Consider the following 20,648-nt stretch of genomic DNA (forward strand, 5'->3'; position numbering starts at 1 on the left):
AAGTGAAAGAGATTGTGGGTGAGTTAAACATACGGTTTCGACATATATTTAGAGAGGCAAATATGGTGGTAGATTATTTGGCAAAGCAAGGATCTTATGGTATTAATTATGACGAAGTTCCACTTTATGTTCGGGGGCTCATTCGTATGGACAAACTTGGCATTCCATACATTAGGCGATGATAGGAGTTTTATTTTTATGGGATTTGTTGGTACTTGAGTTTTGCTTTTTGGTAATTTCTCAAGTACTTGGTTTTGTTACCACGGTATTCTTCCACCATAAGTGAGGGTTTTTAATAAATTTGGGAAGTGGTCACTATTGGACAGGTGACCTCGACTCTTGAAAAAAAAAAAAAAAGCAGCCTCGAGAGGGGTAGGCCTGCTAAGGGGTGTCGCCATTCCTATAGAAGATCAGACGCGGATGGTAGAAGGCAGAGGTGTTGTCGCTCTGCATGAGGAAAGTGTGTTGCGTGCTTTACAGGAAATGAAAAGCCAAGTTGCTTTGCTACAAGCTAATATAGCTTGGATGATACGGTGCACGGGTCTAAAGGGCTGGGAGTGGGCTTGGGTATGGTTGCGGGCTATGGCCCAAGTGGGTCTCAGGAGCTACCTAAGGCTAGTGGACAACTAAAGATGGGTCAGGCTCAGACTAGTGGGTCGCAGGCTGGGAGTGTGGGTCAGCCAGGAGAGGTTGATCTGAAGGGGAAGAAGGCTGCAAATGGGCTGGGCCTGAGCAGAAGCCCACGCCGGGTTTCTTGGGCTGGGTCCGGCACAGACAGGGGCGATGGCCTGCGGCGTCTCAGGTGGTGGTCTAGCGGTGGCCTCAGAATCACTAGAAGTGATGGTGGGAGAAAGTGAAGACTGCGCTGAACACGTACCTGCTGTTGATGGTTTTGGAGTTGCTCGGGGAGGGTCGCCTCTTCGTGGGGTGTCTCAATCTTCTACGGCAAGCCCTGGGTCACCGTTATCTTTGGCTCAGATACAGATAAAGCCGTGGGCGGAACAAGAAATGGCTCTCGGTTCTGAGGGAACCAGAGAAGAGTTGGCTCACGGAGATGAAGGGGAAGGTACGTTGATATTATTTGACCCCTGCAAATATTCAACAAAGGGGGAGGAGGCTATAAGAGAGGACCCTACCCTGTTAGGTATGGTCCCTCCTAGTATTTCCTCAGATTGGGTTTTGAAAAAAGTAGAGGGACTTCAGAGCTGTATGGGGATCTCATGTGTGGGCTATGAAGAGCAGTTTAAGGCTTTGATTATAGCCATGGAGGCAGGTCATCATGGTGCAAGGTCAAGAAGAGATAGGGAGCTGAAGAGATAGGCCTACCGCACGAGAACGGTTGCACAACTAGGGAGAACAAAAGCAAACTCTGAAAAAAAATATCAAGAGGGTTACAAGAAGAAAAAAAATAAATCCTATAGTTTTGCTCTAATACATGTTAAGGATAGTGTTTGAACAAAAACGGAAAAAAGAAGATAATACCTTCCTTCTTATTTATCAAAAAAAGAAAAGAGAAGATAATACTTTGTCACTGTAAAGATCAAAGTTGACCTAATTTATTTGTAAAATAATCTCAATTTACTTTTCTAACCATAAATAAATTCTCCATGACAATATGTTTCTTGATGTTGTGTTTCTTTGTGTTCATAACTTCATAAATTCTCCATATATTATTGATGTTGTGATCTCTTTATAGAGATCACTGTCTTCTTGTAGTGTAGTGTGCATTTGTCTGTAAGAGATGGGGAGGTTTTGTGATTGCTTGGACTTGATTTTTCTCTATTAAATTTGTTATTCAATAAATAAATACAATGTTGTGACACTCTGGTTAACTGAATCATTATTATCATTCTTATTGTTGGGTACGTAACTGAATTAATAAGTCATTTTACTTGTATTGTTTTTCGAATAGAATACTTAAGAGATAGACTGGTAGATAATTTTGTTTTCTAAACCTTTTTTATAAAAAGCTGTTTTAATTTAATACATAGGTATTGGATTCACAAGTTGTGTTGTTCCATCATTTGTTTCTTAGGCCATATCAAATTCAGTGCCTGATTGAGGTTTCTTATGCCTTCTCAACCCATGCCTATTTGATTTTGCCTTCTTCTTTTGTAGCTTTTGCCTCAAACCATATCAGTTGTTGCGGATAAAGTCTTTGGTTTCTCAATTTTGTGTGATGTGTAGGCCATTCTGATGATAAATATAATTTCATTGCTGCTGTGTCTCTTGATTTCACATGGTCTCCGGACTTATTTGCATAGAGAAACTTCAGTGTCCCAGATTTGATATTTTGATATCCTTTTTTCTGCAATGTTCAATTCTGTATTTTTAATCATGTTCTGCCTAACAATTTGTTTCATAGAATTCTGTAATCAGATTATACTACACTTCCATCTATGTTGTTTCTTCATATTCTTTAATTGCAGTGGAGGAAGAGACCAAAGTATTGATTGTTGCCGCAATTGCATGGGGACTGCGCAAAAGCTCTCGGGCTATAATGTTGGCTCTGATATTCCTCATTGCAATGAAACCCGGTTTCATCCATGCTGTATATAGTATGTGTTATTGACTCACTATTAATACGTGTTGTATTAGTTCTGTTATTATAAATAATCAATTTCGTTATTTTAGTCAACTTATATCATAATGCTTTTGGTTTGTCATTCTTATAATGAATAAATCATTTTGATGTTACATGAGTTTGTGGCAATTTGCTGAATTCTGACCTGTGCTTTTTTTTTGTCTGACCTGTGCTTCAGTGATATTCTTTCTGATATATCTTCTGAGCCACAACATCAGCAGAAGGATACGCCAATCTCTTATTCTCTTATGTGAAGCTCACTTTGCACTATTGTACATTCTTCAGATTGATTTGATTTCTGATACTTTGGAGCAAAAAGGCTCTTTAAGTATGGAAGTTCTATCGCAGTTAGGTACACTTTTTTTAAATGCTCCATTTTGGATTGTTATCTATGAAGTGGACATAGTTGTGGTAAATTATTTCCCATTTTAGAATCATGGATATGCTTATGATATCAAATCTTAATCTTTGAACCCAAAAGAATAATTTTTAAGCATTTCATTCTTATGTGAATTGATGCAGGTCTCCTTGACTATGATAGTTCCTGGGATTTCCTGGAAATAGCTTTGCTTGCTTGCTTCTGTGCAATTCATAACCATGGTTTTGAGATGCTATTTTCATTCTCAGCAATTGTGCAGCACACCCCATGCCTCCCTATCGGATTCAGTATCTTGAAAGCTGGTCTGAACAAATCAGTTCTGTTGTCAGTGTATTCCTCCTCAGCCACCAAATACAGTCACGATAATCCTTCGTATGGTATAATTTTGTCCTTAGCTTAATTATTTTCCTATTGACTTCCAACGTAGTTATTCTTAGATGTTTTGTGGTGATGCTGTATTATTCTGTTATTTCTATTTGGATGTGTCAATTGAGTATGGTGAATTGTCTAGATAAAACTTGGATGATGCAGAATCAGATCCAATAAGCCTTCTTCCAATTATTTGTTCTGGGTTTGTGAATTAAAGCATGATCCAGTACTGTTTAAGATTATTTAATGAACACCTCTCAGCCTGCTTTTAACCTTCTTTGAGATCGTGGGTTCTATGCTTGGATGAGATGATAGGAAAATTTGGTATGTAGTTTATTTTGTATTGTTTATAAAAGACATCAGTGTCTATATCCATTATATTTAGACAGCAGGGTCTAGGACATTACTAATACGACTGCTAGCACTGTTATTTTTACTTTTTTTTTTTTTAGTGTTATATGCTAATATGTTTTATCTTTTTCAAGAGAGAAGGATAGCATCGTTCCTCAGTGCAATTGGGCAGAAGTTTCTTTCTGTGTATAGATCCTGTGGAACTTTCATTGCATTCTTAACTATTCTCATCACAGTGTACCTGGTGAGACCCAATCATACGTCATTTGGGTACTTATCCCTTCTCCTTTTTTGGATAATTGGAAGACAGCTTGTTGAGAGGACAGAAAGACAGCTATGGTTTCCGCTAAAAGCATACTCAATCGTGGTGTTTCTCTTTATCTATTGCTTGAGCAGTTTCTCCAGCTTTGAGATGTGGCTATCTAGGTTGATAGACCTCTATTTCTATTTGGGCTACAACTCAGAAGCTTCACTGCTTGAAAATGTTTGGGAATCTTTGGCAGTCTTGATTGTAATGCAACTTTATAGCTATGAAAGAAGGCAAAGCAGGTATAACAGGGCAGTTGATTCAGATACCCTGGAAACTGGAGCACTTGGGTTTCTCAAACGGTTTCTTATTTGGCACAGCCAGAAGATCTTGTTTATTGCTTTGTTCTATGCATCGTTATCCCCAATTAGTGCACTTGGCTTTTTGTATCTGCTTGGCCTCATCATCTGTTCAACTTTACCTAAAGGTTCCCGGGTCCCATCCAAATCATTCTTAGTTTACACTGGATTTCTAGTGACAGCTGAGTATCTCTTTCAGATGTGGGGTGAACTAGCTGAGATGTTTCCTGGGCAGAAACATTCTGATCTTTCCATTTTTTTGGGTTTCTCTGTATTTAAGCCAGGCTTCTGGGGACTAGAATCAGGCTTGAGGGGAAAAGTGCTGGTAATTGCTGCATGTACTCTTCAATACAATGTCTTCCGTTGGTTGGATAAAATGCCAAGGGCTATTCTAAACAAAGGACAGTGGGAAGAGCCTTGTCCATTGTTTGTTTCGGAAGAGGATGTTTCAGTTGATGTTTCCGTTTCTAACGAGGAAAATAAGCCATCATCAGATTCTGGTGTGCCTGTAGAACAAGAGGGAGTGACAAGCAATTCATGGCAGTTTTTCACCTCTGGTCTGTCTCAATCATCTAATCCTGTATCCTCCAAAACGGGCAGCAGTGATGGTGGTAGTGCTAGAAAATATACATTTGGGTATGTCTGGGGAAGTACCAAGGAGAGTCATAAGTGGAACAAGAAGAGGATTCTTGCCCTGAGAAAGGAGAGATTTGAAACACAGAAGACGCTCTTAAAGATATATTTGAAGTTTTGGATGGAGAATTTGTTTAATCTCTTTGGTCTTGAGATAAACATGATTGCCTTGCTTCTTGCCAGCTTTGCTTTGTTGAATGTCATCTCTATGCTATATATTGCATTGCTTGCAGTTTGCATTCTTCTGGATCGAAATATTATACGTAAATTGTGGCCTGTGTTAGTCTTCTTCTTTGCTTCTACTCTTATTCTCGAGTACTTTGCTATCTGGAAGAGTACTTTGCCTTATAATCAAGATATTCGAATTGATTCTAATGTAGATTGCCATGACTGCTGGGGAATCTCGACTCAATATTTCCAGTATTGCAAGAACTGTTGGTTTGGTATGACATTCTTGGCCATGCTCTAATTGCTTCTTATTCTATTGTACAGTGAATAAGTTCTCTCCTGAGATGGCCTAGATGTTCAGACAAATTTTAATCTTCCTGTTTTCAGTAATAATAGTTTTCCCCCCTGTTCTCCCTCATCTTTTTTGCTCAGAAGAAATCCATTATAAATTTTTAATGTGGATTTTAAAGGGCTTTTAGATTTTTTTTCCCACCATCAAACTGCAACCATTTGTCAGTTCCTTCAGTTTGGTCGAATGCTCAGACCAAGTCCTGATATGTTTTTGATTATCTCTTACGATTTTGTATTACTTTATTTGCTGTTTTTGTCTCAGTCTCTATTCATTTTAAGACATTTATCTTAACCCATCCACGTTGTCTGCCACATTTTCAGGACTTATTGTTGACGATCCTCGAACACTTACCAGCTATTTTATGGTCTTCATGCTTGCTTGTTTCAAACTTCGTGCTGATCACTTGTCCAGTTTCTCAGGGTCATCAATATATCGCCAGATGATGTCTCAACGTAGAAACATGTTTGTGTGGAGAGATCTATCTTTTGAAACTAAAAGCATGTGGACTTGTCTTGACTACCTGAGGCTTTACTGCTATTGCCACCTTCTTGATCTTGTGCTTGCATTGATTTTGATTACTGGAACCCTCGAGTATGACATTCTGCACCTTGGTTATCTTGCCTTTGCTCTAGTTTTCTTTCGAATGAGACTCCAAATACTAAAGAAGAAGAACAAGATATTCAAGTTCTTGCGTATATACAACTTTGCTCTCATTGTTCTTTCTCTTGCCTACCAATCTCCTTTTGTGGGGGAGTTTAGTGCTGGGAAGTGTGAGACAGTGGATTATATATACGAAATGTTTGGATTCTATAAGTATGACTATGGATTCCGAATTACTTCAAGATCTGCGCTAGTTGAAATTATCATATTTATGCTGGTGTCACTTCAGTCATATATGTTTTCCTCTCAAGAGTTTGACTACGTGTTCCGATATCTTGAAGCAGAACAAATTGGTGCCATTGTGCATGAGCAAGAGAAGAAAGCTGCATGGAAAACTGCACAGCTACAGCATATTCGTGAATCCGAGGAGAAGAAACGCCAGCGTAACTTGCAAGTGGAGAAGATGAAATCCGAGATGCTCAACTTGCAAGTCCAGCTTCACAGCATGAACTCAACTGCCAACCGTAATAGTGTTTCTCCGCGCAGTGAAGGCCTAAGGAGGAGGAGTACTTCTATTATCTCTAATAATGATACTGGGACCCCTGAAAAAGAAGAACTAATTCTCAGGAAACAAGAACAGATCATCAGAGAGGATTCACTATTCCCTTTTGAATTGTTCGAGTCTCCTGCTGCTATCAATGCAGGAAGTCCATCAGCTGCTGAGACTACAAAGTGTTCGGTGGCATCTCCTCATTGTGAAATCACTGAAGTTGAATTGGATAGCTCTGATGGTGCCTTTGTTGATTTCCACAAAAAAGAGAAAGTCCAAGTCCAGGTGAAGGAAAACCCATTGATATCTGCAGTACAGATTATAGGTGATGGTGTTTCCCAAGTGCAATCTATTGGAAATCTGGCAGTCAACAACCTTGTGAGCTTCTTGAACATAGGACAAGAAGATTCAGATATGAAACAGAACTTGTTTGCTGAGGATGGGGTATATGATGAGATGGAGAGCCAAAAATCAGAGTACTTGTCTTTGGATCGGTCATCTTCTCTGCAGTCTGATCAGAGTTCTGATGCTGCAAGTCTGCAGTTGGGAAGGATCTTCTGTCACATATGGTCCCAAATGCGATCCAATAATGATGTTGTGTGTTATTGTTGCTTCATTCTTGTCTTTCTATGGAACTTCAGTCTGCTGTCTATGGTGTATCTTGCAGCTCTATTCTTGTATGCTTTATGTGTAAATACTGGCCCTAGCTCAATCTTCTGGGTTATCATGCTAATTGTCACAGAAGTTAATATTTTGCTTCAGTATCTGTACCAAATTATCATCCAGCACTGTGGTTTAAGTATTGACTCAGACCTACTTCGTGAGCTGGGATTCCCTGCACATAAAATAATGTCATCCTTTGTGGTCAGCTCTTTACCTCTTTTCCTTGTCTACTTATTTACCCTCATACAGAGCTCTATAACTGCAAAAGATGGTGAATGGATGTATTCTACAGACTTCAATTTTTGTAAGAAGAGTGCTCTATATAGAAAAGAGGTTCTTGTGAAGTATAGCTTGAGTGAGAGCACAATGGGAGTTCTACAGCTAATTAAAAATATGGTAAAATTGACATTCAGAAGCATCTTTAGGTACTGGAAATCGTTGACACAGGGTGCAGAGTCTCCTCCTTACTTTGTTCAGGTGTCTATGGATGTCAAATCATGGCCAGAGGATGGGATTCAACCAGAGAGGATTGAGTCTGGAATAAACCACTTGCTAAGAATTGTCCATGAGGAAAGATGCAAATCACAAAACCCTAGCCTGTGCCCTTTTGCTAGTAGGGTTCATGTTCAAAGCATTGAAAGAAGTCAAGAAGACCAAAATGTGGTACTAGTTGTTTTTGAAGTGGTATACGCATCACCGTTGACAGAGTGTGCTTCTGCAGAATGGTACGAGTCGCTAACTCCAGCAACTGATGTAGCAAAGGAGATTCTTAAAGCACAGCATGCTGGGTTCGTCAAAGAAATTGGATTCCCATACCCTATACTCTCTGTAATTGGGGGAGGCAAAAGAGAAGTTGATCTGTATGCCTACATATTTGTTGCAGATTTGATTGTATTTTTCCTGGTTGCTATTTTCTACCACTCAATCATAAAAAATAATAGTGAATTCCTTGAAGTCTATCAGCTTGAAGATCAGTTTCCAAAAGAGTTTGTATTTATCCTAATGGTAAGTTTACTGATATTGTGTCTTTCATGTTTTCTGCCATGCTTTAAATTTTGAAAATCAAGTTTCTGAAAACTGACAATAGAGTTACAAATTTGAAGTTCTATGTGCCAACTGATGTTAATACGACCTTTGACTCATTTCTTGGGCCTGAGAAATGGGTCATCAAGCTTCAAAACCACATAAAAAAAACAGGTTTGAAAATTTCTCACTGGAAAATAGTTTTCCCAAACTTCGTCTGCGTTTTGCTTGATCAACTTATGCAATTTTCCCACAGAAAGATAATTTGAATATCCTTGTTTGGAATTTTTATATAAGTACCTAACAATCTATTGGCTACAGAATTTTAGCTATATTTGAATGATGAGTTTTTTCCCTTATCTAAAAGATTAATGAATTTATAGACCCTTCACCCCTTGGTTTACTGAGTAGAATGTTGCCATATGAATGATTAGTTCTTTATGTTTCATATGGTTTAATCTGGCTGGGATATTCATGTTTATTTCCTAACAGGGCTGAATGATAATTCCCTGCAGATTATCTTTTTCTTGATTATGCTTGATCGAGTAATTTACCTGTGCTCATTTGCCATGGGAAAAGTAGTTTTCTACCTTTTCAACCTCATCCTCTTCACATATTCAGTTACAGAGTACGCTTGGCACATGGAGCCTTCCCAACAACGTGCCGGAGGGTTAGCACTCCGTGCTATATACCTTGCTAAAGCCATTTCCTTAGCACTGCAGGCTATTCAAATTCGACACGGGATTCCTCATAAAAGCACTTTGTATCGTCAGTTCTTGACCAGTGAAGTTTCAAGAATTAATTACTTAGGCTATAGACTTTACCGTGCGCTGCCCTTTTTATATGAATTGCGATGCGTTCTTGACTGGTCGTGCACAACAACATCTTTGACCATGTATGACTGGCTGAAGGTGAGTTCTTGAAATACATATCTCTGAGCGCTACGGTTAAACCTATTCATGCTTTACTGAGTCTAACCTTTGAAACTACACTACCGTTCATTACATCCTGAAAAAAGTACAACTGGCCTTATATCATCAGTTTTATCATTGTTTATTATCATCATTATCATCGCTATGGAAAGGACAAAAGAAAATGAGGGTAGAAGAAGATATAATCTTTGTCATTTACATCCATTCTATGCTAAAATCATATGCTCTGTCACTTCCCTTATCATCATATTCTTTTTCCTTAATTTATTTCAATATTATTCTAGGCATCTCTCTACCTCTTTTTTCTCCCTTAATTATTATAAATAGCTCTTTTCCACTGGTGCATTAATTTTTCGAGGAAAGGGCGGTCCTTCTTGACTAAAAGATGGAGTCATTCAAATAGTCTTGGCCCAAATATGCTATCCCACGGTCCATAGCTGTCTTATGGCAGTCTTGAAAGTTTTCTTTCTACTTAAAAAGCATTCCATGATCTCAATATTCTTGATACCTTCCAATGTACTCATACCTTTTTTTTTTTTAGGAAGAGGACTTAGCCCCAATCCTTTATGAGCCACTTCCTCCTCAATTTCTCCATACTTATAAATTAGTATCATAGATACCAAAAGTAATCTCCTGATTTGGATCTCATGACCATCAAGCTTTAATATCCCTCTGCCCTCATGTGGAACCTTATCAAGGCCGGGCTCATCAAATCCACCTCTGGAGAGTAAACTCCAGATACACGGCCCCAGCTGCCCTAACTGTGTATCAGGAAATCATGGGACCATCTAGTGTGGAATCAAACCAGTATGTCCTAACCCTACAGCTCACCCCAAGCCCTCTTTTGACCACTAGGTTGCACGTTCCCAGGTTACTATCTCTCTACCCTCGCCATTTCCCTTATCAAGTTTATAAATATTACCATCTCCATCCTCCACCCCCAAACTTGAACTGCTTTTCTGGATTCTTCATCACTTTGTATTTTTCCTAAGCTTCCTCGTATCTATATTTATGTAAACTTCCATAAATCTCTATTTAACCTGACTGTTTGCATGAACTTCTTTCCACAACCAAGTCTCCTTGGTGGTATGGACCATGTCATTTAGATTAACCAAGTAACTCTTTGCCAGTTGTAATACAACCTCCCCCACCAAATTCTTGGGTTCCTTGTTCTCTATCTCTTCTTTTCTATCTTCCAATAAAAGCATTTAGTATCACTAACTTATGGTTGTGTACTTACCCTCTTTCCTGGTATCATGCTATAATCTTTGTGACATCGATCAATTTTCAAGCAGGGGCAAATCTGACTAATTTTTTATCCACCTCAAAGGTAACTAAGCACAAACCCTTATTCTTAAACTAAGTATCCTTTAGTGTCAAAGCATAAGCTGTTTAAAAACATAGGATACCATTCCGACTTATTCCTTACTCCATTTCCCTAAGCTCCATGTACTATCTCAAATTCTCCAATATTTTCCCATCACATCTAATCAGGTCTCCGCCTACAAAATCTGTTCTCCACTCAGCATTTCTCAAATCAACTCATGTATATCCCTGCCAAAATTGTTGCTTAATGGATTCTTCTAAACCTTTTTGTGAAGCATGCACATTAATGTCATTTGTCTCTTCCTTTAAAAACAAAGTTTACTGACAAAAGTCAATCTTCTATTTTCTCAACCCCAACACTCTTTAAGACTTGTTACATATATCCCTAACTTCTATTCGTATTCTTCCCTGTGTATAATACCTTTTATGTTTTACCCTCAATTTCTCTAAATTCCTCGCTTGGCCACAAAACAGAAATGTTATGAAATCTATGGAAGTGATATTAAGGTGACATGGCATCATTTCAATTGAAAAGAATATCAACATTGAAGGTAGTTCATTTTGAACATGATTATACATCTTGCTGAATTCTTGAACAATGTTCTTTCTTTCATATAAATCTGCATATTGTACGTCGTCTTATGTAATTTGAGAAGAGGAAAAAAAATGTAATTTGAGAAGGTTGTATTTTACCGACTATAGTGCAGAATAGGACCTTAAAAAATGACGTTAAGGCCACCTGTCCTTTGTTATCAAAACAATCTTGTTCTTTCATCAATACTCTACAGCTTGTTCAGTATTTTGTTTGCAGTATAGGTGTTTGACTGGATAATTTGGATGCTTATATCTGAAACTGATACATGGCTTTCTTCATAGTTGGAGGACATACATGCAAGCTTGTACCTTGTAAAATGTGATGCAGTCTTGAATAGAGCTAACCACAAACAAGGAGAAAAGCAAACAAAAATGACCAAATGTTGCAATGGGATATGTCTGTTCTTCATATTAATCTGTGTCATCTGGGCCCCCATGCTGGTAAGCAATTTTAAGAGTGGTCGATGGTCTCTCAATTACTAATGATATTGAGATTAGAAAAGGAAGTGCATGTGAGCTTCAAGATGATTCCTTTAAATCATAGTTAATTACAGAAACTCTTCTGGAAAGGTGATTTTCATTGATAGTAAAAATTTTAATGCCTCAAGGGTTTAATATGCTGGAAAATACTCATCATATGCGTCTTACAGAGATATGCCTGATTGTGACTTGTCTATTAATGGATTGCGTTTAAATGATTGTTGATTCCCATTATTATTGTGAGAAAATGTAAAAAGCTAATTATATTTGCCTTGAGATCTTGATTGAACTGAATTAAGTTTCAGATGTCTTGCCACATATTGCTTCCAAATCCATACTACAATATATGTTAGATGTGTAGATATATATACACACGTGCATGCACATGCAATAATTATGTGATCCACATACAGTTTAAGGATATGGCCACAATATTCTGGGTACTATTTTAATGAATAATTATTATATTGCTCGTTCTTTCTACAATTACAGTATGTATCCAAACTTCAAAAACAATCAAAAGTAAAACAAGGAGGATCTTGGTTAAATGGATTCATGCCTTTCATGTTCTCTGAATTATTAACATTCTTCATGTAACCAGGATGGGAATGGGGATGCTAAAGGAGTGCCATGTTCTTGTGGGCATTTTTTCTGAAGTGCTAAGGGAGTCAACTTAGAATTGGCTGTTCCACTTCCATTGGTCTGAATATGTGTGTGTGTGTGTGTACAGATATATCTTACTCCCTTCGCACGTTTTGTTTTTCTGGGTAGACATTGCAAAGAGGAGGAAACTTCATGAGTTTTGTGTGTTTGTGTGTACGAGTGTGTGTAATTCGATCTTATAGAGCACAAAGGAGCAGAACCCAAGTACACAAGGTGTATAAAGGGAATGAACCCTACAAAAATAAGGGAAGCGAGAGCTACTCTGAGCTGCGAACCGACAGAGCTTCTTAAACACGACAAAAATAAGCTCCGCCACTATTGACTCACATTCTTTGAAGTTTTGTGCATTTCATTCCTTCTATAAATAGCACATCAAACATGAAGGAACCATTCCCCAACCTTCCACACTGCAGTGGCCCACATTCTGACTACAAATAGCTAGTGACTCTGCGACCCTTTGGGGCATCACCCAAGCAATGCCAAAAAGTTAAAAACCAAGGCCCACACTCTTCTAGTTACTTGGCACTGAATCGATAAGTGGTCAACTGTTTTCCCCCTCTTTTGCTTGTGTAAGACGAATCCATTGCTGATTCTCCTTTGCAGGTTGTCCATAATAAGGATCCTCCCTAATGCAGCTGTCCATACAAAGAATGTCACCTACAGTGGGGTTTTGTTCTTCAACACTTTTCCAAGGAAAAATGGTACTTGTGGGTATATAGCATGGTAAAAATTCTGAACTGCAACGGACAGGTGCAAAAAAAGTCCAGAGAGTGTTGCTTAAACTGTTAAAACACCAAAGAAGACCCTGAAAGTGCATGAATCCTTAAAATACTTCATATCTACCAGTTCTCCCATTGTTGGAAACAAGCTTCTCAATTGGCCTGTTGAAACACATCTGTTCTGTTGGCTCTCATTAGCTGTCTTTTAGAGTAATTAGAGCAGAAGCAATCATCTTATGGGTTCTGTTAAATTACAAGGAAAATTTTCTCGTTAGATCTGTTGCATTGTATTGAGCATATTTTCATTACTTTGTTCTCCACCAGTGCATTTTAATTGTGCATGAACTTTTTATTTTGTCCTTACAGATGTATAGCAGTGGCAACCCGACAAACATTGCCAACCCTGTTAAAGATGCCAGTGTTCAGGTTGATATTAAAACAGCAAGTGGAAGATTGACCTTGTATCAGACCACTCTTTGTGAAAAAATCCAATGGGATAAGCTCAATGCTGATATTGATCTTGATCCTCGAGGTGTTTTGGACACATATAATAAGATTGATATCCAGTTGATATGCTGCCAAGCCGATGCCAGTATATTGTGGCTTGTTCCCACAACAGTTCAGACGAGATTCATTCAGTCCCTTGACTGGGAGACAGAAATGCATATTATTTTTACTTGGGTGCTTACAAGGGACAGACCGAAAGGCAAGGAAGTTGTCAAATATGAAAGAACTATTGACACTCCAGATCTTCCAAAAAGATCAGATGTTCAAAAAGTTCTCAATGGCTCTATGAATAGCTTTAGGATATGTAATATATATCCCAGATATTTTCATGTTACTGGTTCTGGTGACATCAGACCTTTGGAACAAGAGGTATGCTACACCACATCTAAGTTTTTTCCTTAATTTCCAGCTTTGTCTTGTGTGTGTGTGTGTGTGTGTGTTAAGTGGGTTTGGTTTGTAAATCAGTTATTGTTGGCATATGATGATATAACAATTTGCAATGGTAAGCCATATCCATGTAGCTGATAATGAGAGTGCAAAGAGGTATTTCTGTATGTACTAATTGTTAATCTCTTTCATTTGATTATTTTCTCTTTTTTTTTTTTAATAAGAAGATGGCAAACAATTCACAAAGGCTATAGCATCCATTATGTAATCGTCATTTGTACTTTAATTTTAGACCTTAGAAAGAGATTAATCAAGAAAAATGCAAATAATTTACAGGAAATATCTGTTAGTGCGGATCTTTTCATAAATCGTGAAACCAATGAATGGTGGTCCTTCCGTGATGTCAATTCCTCAGATGTAACTGGGTGTGGAGGTTTGACAGGGCCAATGGCTGTCATCATTTCTGAGGAAGCACCACCTCGTAAGCTCTGAAGGATTTATATGTCATCTATGGATATTGATTTTATTTGATTTTTTTATTCTTTTTAATTAACCATATACTATTAATGGTGAAATAATGTTTCAGAAGGTATTATTGGTGACACTCTCAGCAAGTTCAGCATATGGGGGCTGTACATAACATTTGTTCTTGCAGTCGGCCGGTTTATCAGACTTCAATGCTCTGACTTAAGAATGAGAATCCCCTTTGAAAACCTTCCTTCGTGTGATAGGTATGGCAGCTTTGTTTTAGACCAATATTTTATATGTCACTCCCCAAAAAACAATGCCTCCTTATAAGAAACTCTGATGACAAAATCAAGTTCCATTTTGTCTGCCAGAATGTTAAATTTCATTGTCAGCAGATGAAAACATGATAGTGTCCCCAATTTCTCTGCAAGAAGTTCAAGTGCATAGTTTTCCCCTTGTTAAAACTCCTTATCCATAGAAGATGAATAATGCAGATCTGAGAAAAGTGTGTTTTGACTGCTTAATAGTAAGCCTATTATTAGTTTCTTATGCGGTGTTTTTGTGTAGGTTGATAGCCATCTGCGAGGATATATATGCTGCGAGAGCAGAGGGTGAGCTTGGAGTAGAAGAGGTTCTTTACTGGACGCTGGTGAAGATTTATAGATCACCACACATGCTGCTTGAGTACACCAAAACCGACTAGAACCCAAAAGTCAAATGCTGCTTTCATATTAGCCAACAAAAACTTCACAGGGTTTTGATGCTGCCATTAGGTTTGACTAACACCCCATGTATAACAGAAAAAGAAACTAACATTCAGCTATAGTGGTAGTGATACAACCAATCATGAGTAGTCTCCTTGTGGTCCAGCTATCTGGCCATAGTATACTTTCCAGAGGACCTCTGGTCTCCATTGAAGAGGATTCGGTTACAGAATTCTGCAAGTCTATCATGCAGGCATTCTTGCAACTTCTTGTCTAAATTTCCACTTCAGGTGTCTGCAAAGCTTCTGGTCAGAGTATCAATTGTCATGACTGAATGATTCAGAACAAGTTTTTCTTTTTCTCTTCTATTTATAGAATTTACTAGTTATCCATGTATTAGTGCTCGAACTGTTATGGATCATAGGAGGGCAGGACATCTTACGAGTTCATGTGCATGCGTTCATAGGGAGAAACATTTGTATATAACATCTCTATTGACCAATTTCAACGATAAAATGTCTCTCCTTCAAATCTAAGTGGTAACTGGTAAGGATCTTGGTCTTGGGAGTATCCTCCTCCCAAGTCCGAACCTTGCAAACAATATATAGGAACTATGTGCTATTGATGAAAAGTCCATTTACTTGTGATATGGGCGCATTACACGTGTCCGGAGTGTAAAGGGTAAGAGGCATATTGTGGTTGTAAGGTTTCAGTTCCTCGTCTATTGTCATTAAAAAAAAAAAAAAAAGGAGGCTCCTTCAACTTATACATGAAGGCCAAATAGGCGAGAAAGCCCCGTATATAATATATTTATCGTTTGAGATAATTAAAAAAAAAAAAATTGAAACCTGAACTGAGCATGAGCTTAAAACATGAACTGGACGTGTACTTCAGCTTGAAATGTATTCTGGTCTCGAGAATCGCCTCAAGGCAATTGATAAATTTATAGAGACCATTTTGAAACTAATAATAGATTCCGGAGATCTTAGGCTTAGTTTGGTTACACAGATGAGATGAGATGAAAGTTGTATAAAATTGATCGATCTATATATATAACCATGATATATATTTCAGTGTTGATGCATGCATCAATTTTTCATAGGGCTTTCTAAATTTTTGCCATTGTATAGACATGAAATCTCAAACCATCCACCAAATTCTAATGCCTATGGACAACATCAAGGCTTCTGGAGCAAAATGCATAATTTACATAACATGCCAATGGCCTTCATATTCAATTCAAATAAATCTCCAAGTCAAGAAAGAAATGGTTTTCGTTTCCAGGCAATTTTTAAAGACATACAAAGCCTCAGTCGTTGCTGGGGCTGCGACCCGCAGACCCTATTGGGAAGATAACTTCTGCATAATTAACACATCCCAACTACAAAGCATGCATTCACTTTCAACAAAACTTTTGCTGGTGTTTAGTGAACCGTGCTGGACCCTGAGAGAATCTGCGTAGCAAGTGCTTAATTCATCACATATACATGGCACAACACAATTACTCGATTGTAGGATGCCTGCTGTTCCTTGCTCCCATTCCCCCTTCCATATCCTGAGGATGCAAATTTCGGGGCCTCTTTGCTAGGATCACTGCAAGTTCTCCGACTAATTCTCAAGACAAAAGACAGGGGGGACTCTAGGGTGCAGATTCCCTTTAAGAGGAAAATAGGATGACCTTCACCCTTTAGGATCTGATCAAATGAATTATCCCAAATTTATTTTTTAATGACAAGGAATCTCAGAGATCATGCAAACACAATGTCTATATCCGGTTAATGCCAAGAATATACCAACAACATCCTTACTAGATTAATCTAAAACACACAGGCTTTCGGAAATGGCTGTCCAGCAAAATGATCTCAACTCAAAGATCATCCTTTGGTGCTTTAAGTCTTTTATTACTGCTACCATTAGCAGAAGCCTTTCTCACAACATGCTCTGGAATTGTGTCTTCCATTACCTTTGGTGTACTAAAATCGAAATCTGAAAGAGACACATCTTCGTATTCTGGATTGTCTTTAATAAACTGTGCAATCTCATTCCGTGTTCGACATTTTTTCCCTGTAGGTGTAGAATAGTAAGAATCCAATTTAGAGAAATCCCTTCTTACAATCAAGATTCTCTTAAAACCTTCTGGAGTCTTGGGGATGTTAGGCTTGTCAATGACCCAGGTCCGACTAGCATCATACTCAATATCTGCAGGATCCTCACAAGACACATCCAGCTTTCTGTCACAATAAAACGGTTCCTCGATGAATTTACTTCTGATGTCTTCAAACTCTTCTTGTGTATCAAACAGCCTCCATTTAAAGCATTTTCCACACTGTGCAGCATATTTACTAATCGAATGCGATCGCTGTCATTAAAAAATATAAAAGCATATTAGAGTGCAGCAAAATGCTCTGATAAAACAACACGTGCTTCTTAACCTGGTGATTCAATCCAATAATTAATACGGGCCTCCCATTTTTGCTCTCTTCAACCAGCTTTGATTAGTGATTTAAAAAAATTTCCTCAATAAGAGTGTTAATATTGTGCCAGCAAAACATAGCCTAGTGAAAAAGAACAGTACGGCATCTGTCTTCCTTTTTTAACCATTTTTCTTCTCCTACCACGTTAACAAAGAAAGCAAATATAGCAAGTCAGACACGTTATTCACTAAAGCCAGACAAACCCAAAAGGCATTCATTAATACTCATCCTGTCATCCAAGTTATGGCCAAAACAAAAACAGCATTCCAGACTCCAGTTAATTTCAATACCTTTAATTACTCAAATGTTTCAATTTGCAAAGTTATACAAGTCCAAAGAGCAAAGACTAGCCACGGAGCCATGACTCATGCAGCTGTAGTCCAAATTCATTATAAAAAGGAAAAAAAAAAAGTACCAATATGGAATTGCATATAACGAGCCATCCAAAGAGGCAGAAGTATCAAAGCATTTAATATCACAAGGAAGGTAAATTCAGAAATTTATCACCATTTTAGTACTTCAGGAAAGATCCCGAATCACTACTGAGCGAAAACTTCAACAGTTGTTAATAACTAGAAATTAAGTATACTCCTCATTCTAAGCTAATTACTCGTTTACCAGGAGGAACACTACATTCTCCAATTACATACTATAAAATCACTTGTTAAACATCCTAATATAATCAAAACCCCTGACAAACCAAATCCAATCTCACAAACACACAATTAAACTTTTCATTTATTTATTTATCATTGTATTCGTGTAAAGAACAAAAAGTTTCAATTTTTTCGGGGGAATAGGAACCACAAGCAAAAAATAAATAAAACAATGAACAATATTCCTTTCTTTCCTAATTTTCAACAACAAAACAGATAAAAAGATTTGGATATTTCGCGAAAGGCCCTTAACCACGAAGATAAAAATACATCGGGTGTTGGGAAAACGTAATCTGGGAATCCTACCTTGGACAAGGATTTGGGCGTTTCTTGGCTGTTGTCCTTCATTGCGCCTCTCTCTCTCTCTCTCTCTCTCTCTCGCCCTACCGTTTTTTTCTTCGCCCTGAGGAAGAAGGATAAAATCACCCACAGAGGGGCACGTGTGCGTCATGCGGCTTCAATTTAATGTCACGTGTAGGGAGGAGGCCGGTAAAGTGATGACCTCGCTTTAGCGTGGGATTGGTTAATGATGTTTGTCTGTTGCTTGCTTTCTTTTCTTTTTCTTCGTTCTAATATAATAATTTAAGTGAAGAAAAAAAAAACAAATTAATTTATTAAGTGGGTCCCGTTTATAGTAAATTTTTTGTTTGAATTATAAAAATATAAAATTAATACAAAATTTTGTTAAGGCAGTGTTTGGTATTTCGGAGAATGTTTTTAGAGAGAAATGTTTTTCTCTTCATCTTTAATCGTGTTATCTTTAATCATACTCACTAGAAAATATATTTTTAAGTGGTTTATATTTAAATCATTAATGTATGAAGGCATGTAAAATGTGTCATATTAACAAGTGTGACTTTAAATAAATTCTAAAACGTAGAATAATATTACTCTTTTTTCTAAAAAAAATTTCAATCTACCACACAATCTAATTCAATTATTATATTATTTATCTTAATCAACATTAAAAATGTTACTAGCTAAATTTAAGTGTTAGTTAAACCTTGAGAGGCTAATAATATTAACATTTTATCACAATGCCTTATTTGCTTATTACATTATAGAAAGTAAATTTATCGCATCGGTTTTATTTTTATTTTCACCGTATTTTAACCATACGTGAATAAAATTATCTATTTAATTGAAAGAATAAATTTTCCGCTCTTTCTTTGGTATGAAAATTGTAAAAAACGCTCGTCGTGCTTGAGTTATTATAACGCTTCTTCGTTTATAACAAAAACTTTTCTTATATTAGGTTTTCAAAGTTTATCGACGAAGAACTCACAATGCATCTCTTGTTTTCAAACCTTGAATACAAGCAAAGCATGTCGACCTCAACAATGGTAACTTGGTAAGTTTATTTTCAATTTTTGCTTTAGTTCTTAAATAATTTTTCGACTATATGAATAGTTTGATATTGTTCGACAAATCCATACATCGAATGCTCATGAATTCGCACATATTCAACTTTTTTTAGAGCTTAAAGTATGCAAATTATCTTATAATGTTGTTTCTTAATTCTCTATGCCTTGCATAATTATTTATGTGAAGGAAGAAGAACAAAAATCCTAATCTTTCACATAAATTCTCTATAGTTGATATGATCTTCCATATCAAAGTAAATATGTCTTTCTTTTCCTTTGTTCATTAATTTTCTATTGGTAACCTCTGTTTGGATTTGTCAGAAAAGAAAATTTATTGATTTTTCTTAGCAATCAGTTTCCTTTGAAAAGCCATATCTATACAAGTCTCCTTTCCACTTCCTAAAATCTTTTGGAAATCTAAGTGCCTTATTAAGTTTCCCACTATTTAATTATCCATTTTATTTTTATTTGAATGTTGCCTTTGCTATTATCATATATATTTTATTGGTTTAATCCTCAATTAATTAAGCCATATTTATAGGGACAAGATGAAGAAAGATCCGGGTAAATCTTTCCCCTTTGACTCCTTAGGAGGTATCCATGTTATGTTCACAAGTGATTGCATGGGATCTTAATACACTCGATCAGGTACAATTTCAATGTAGCTCCTACTATTAACGGGTCAAAGGTATGCCTTTTTCCCCATGAGAGTTTAGACAATTATATGTTGGTGTTCATGCATCCATCCCTCTTTATATAGGCAAGTTTTCTTGATAAATGCTAAGCCAATAAGCATTTATTGGGTAAGATAAAAATGAGAGAAGATAGAAAAAGTTGAAATAGTTGGGTAAGCCAATAAGCATTTATAAAATAAAAATGAGAGAAGATAGAAAAAGTTGAAATAGTTGGGTAAGCCAATAAGCATTTATTGGGTAAGATAGTGAAATAGTTTGTGTTGAGATGTTTTATTGAGTTTTGAGAAATGATAGAGATAAAGTTGAATAAAAATATTATAAAGTTAAAATATTGTTATAATATAATCCTTTAATATTATTTCTATTTTATAATTTGAAAAAATTGTATTTTTTTTGTGTTT

At 37.0% G+C, this 20,648-nt stretch overlaps 2 protein-coding genes across 5 annotated transcripts in view; one reads left to right on the plus strand and one right to left on the minus strand.

Moving 5' to 3' along the window:
• Positions 1–15,574, plus strand: part of LOC109010936 (piezo-type mechanosensitive ion channel homolog) — a 51,698-nt gene extending 36,124 nt beyond the window's left edge. For all 3 annotated transcript variants that reach the window (XM_018991905.2, XM_035682792.1, XM_035682793.1), the window contains 11 exons: positions 2,430–2,558; positions 2,763–2,936; positions 3,107–3,340; positions 3,818–5,365; positions 5,763–8,260; positions 8,794–9,189; positions 11,413–11,571; positions 13,359–13,868; positions 14,223–14,367; positions 14,473–14,617; positions 14,922–15,574. In XM_018991905.2, coding sequence (XP_018847450.1) covers positions 2,430–2,558; positions 2,763–2,936; positions 3,107–3,340; positions 3,818–5,365; positions 5,763–8,260; positions 8,794–9,189; positions 11,413–11,571; positions 13,359–13,868; positions 14,223–14,367; positions 14,473–14,617; positions 14,922–15,057 — 6,074 coding nt within the window. In that variant the 3' untranslated portion in view covers positions 15,058–15,574. The remainder of the gene's footprint in view (positions 1–2,429; positions 2,559–2,762; positions 2,937–3,106; positions 3,341–3,817; positions 5,366–5,762; positions 8,261–8,793; positions 9,190–11,412; positions 11,572–13,358; positions 13,869–14,222; positions 14,368–14,472; positions 14,618–14,921) is intronic.
• A 653-nt stretch (positions 15,575–16,227) lies between these two features.
• Positions 16,228–18,625, minus strand: LOC109010937 (methyl-CpG-binding domain-containing protein 4-like). Of its 2 annotated transcripts, XM_018991908.2 has the most exons (3): positions 18,495–18,625; positions 17,192–17,417; positions 16,228–17,122 (listed from the first exon to the last, which is right to left on the minus strand). In XM_018991908.2, the coding sequence occupies exons 1-3, from the start codon at positions 18,534–18,536 to the stop codon at positions 16,926–16,928; spliced, it is 465 nt and encodes a 154-aa protein (XP_018847453.1). In that variant the 5' UTR covers positions 18,537–18,625; the 3' UTR covers positions 16,228–16,925. The 2 variants fall into 2 exon arrangements, with proteins under 2 accessions (XP_018847453.1, XP_018847452.1); XM_018991907.2 differs by having other exon boundaries at positions 16,228–17,417.
• Positions 18,626–20,648: the final 2,023 nt, after the last annotated feature.

Source organism: Juglans regia, chromosome 11, assembly GCF_001411555.2.
Source record: "Juglans regia cultivar Chandler chromosome 11, Walnut 2.0, whole genome shotgun sequence".
Lineage (NCBI taxonomy): Eukaryota > Viridiplantae > Streptophyta > Magnoliopsida > Fagales > Juglandaceae > Juglans > Juglans regia.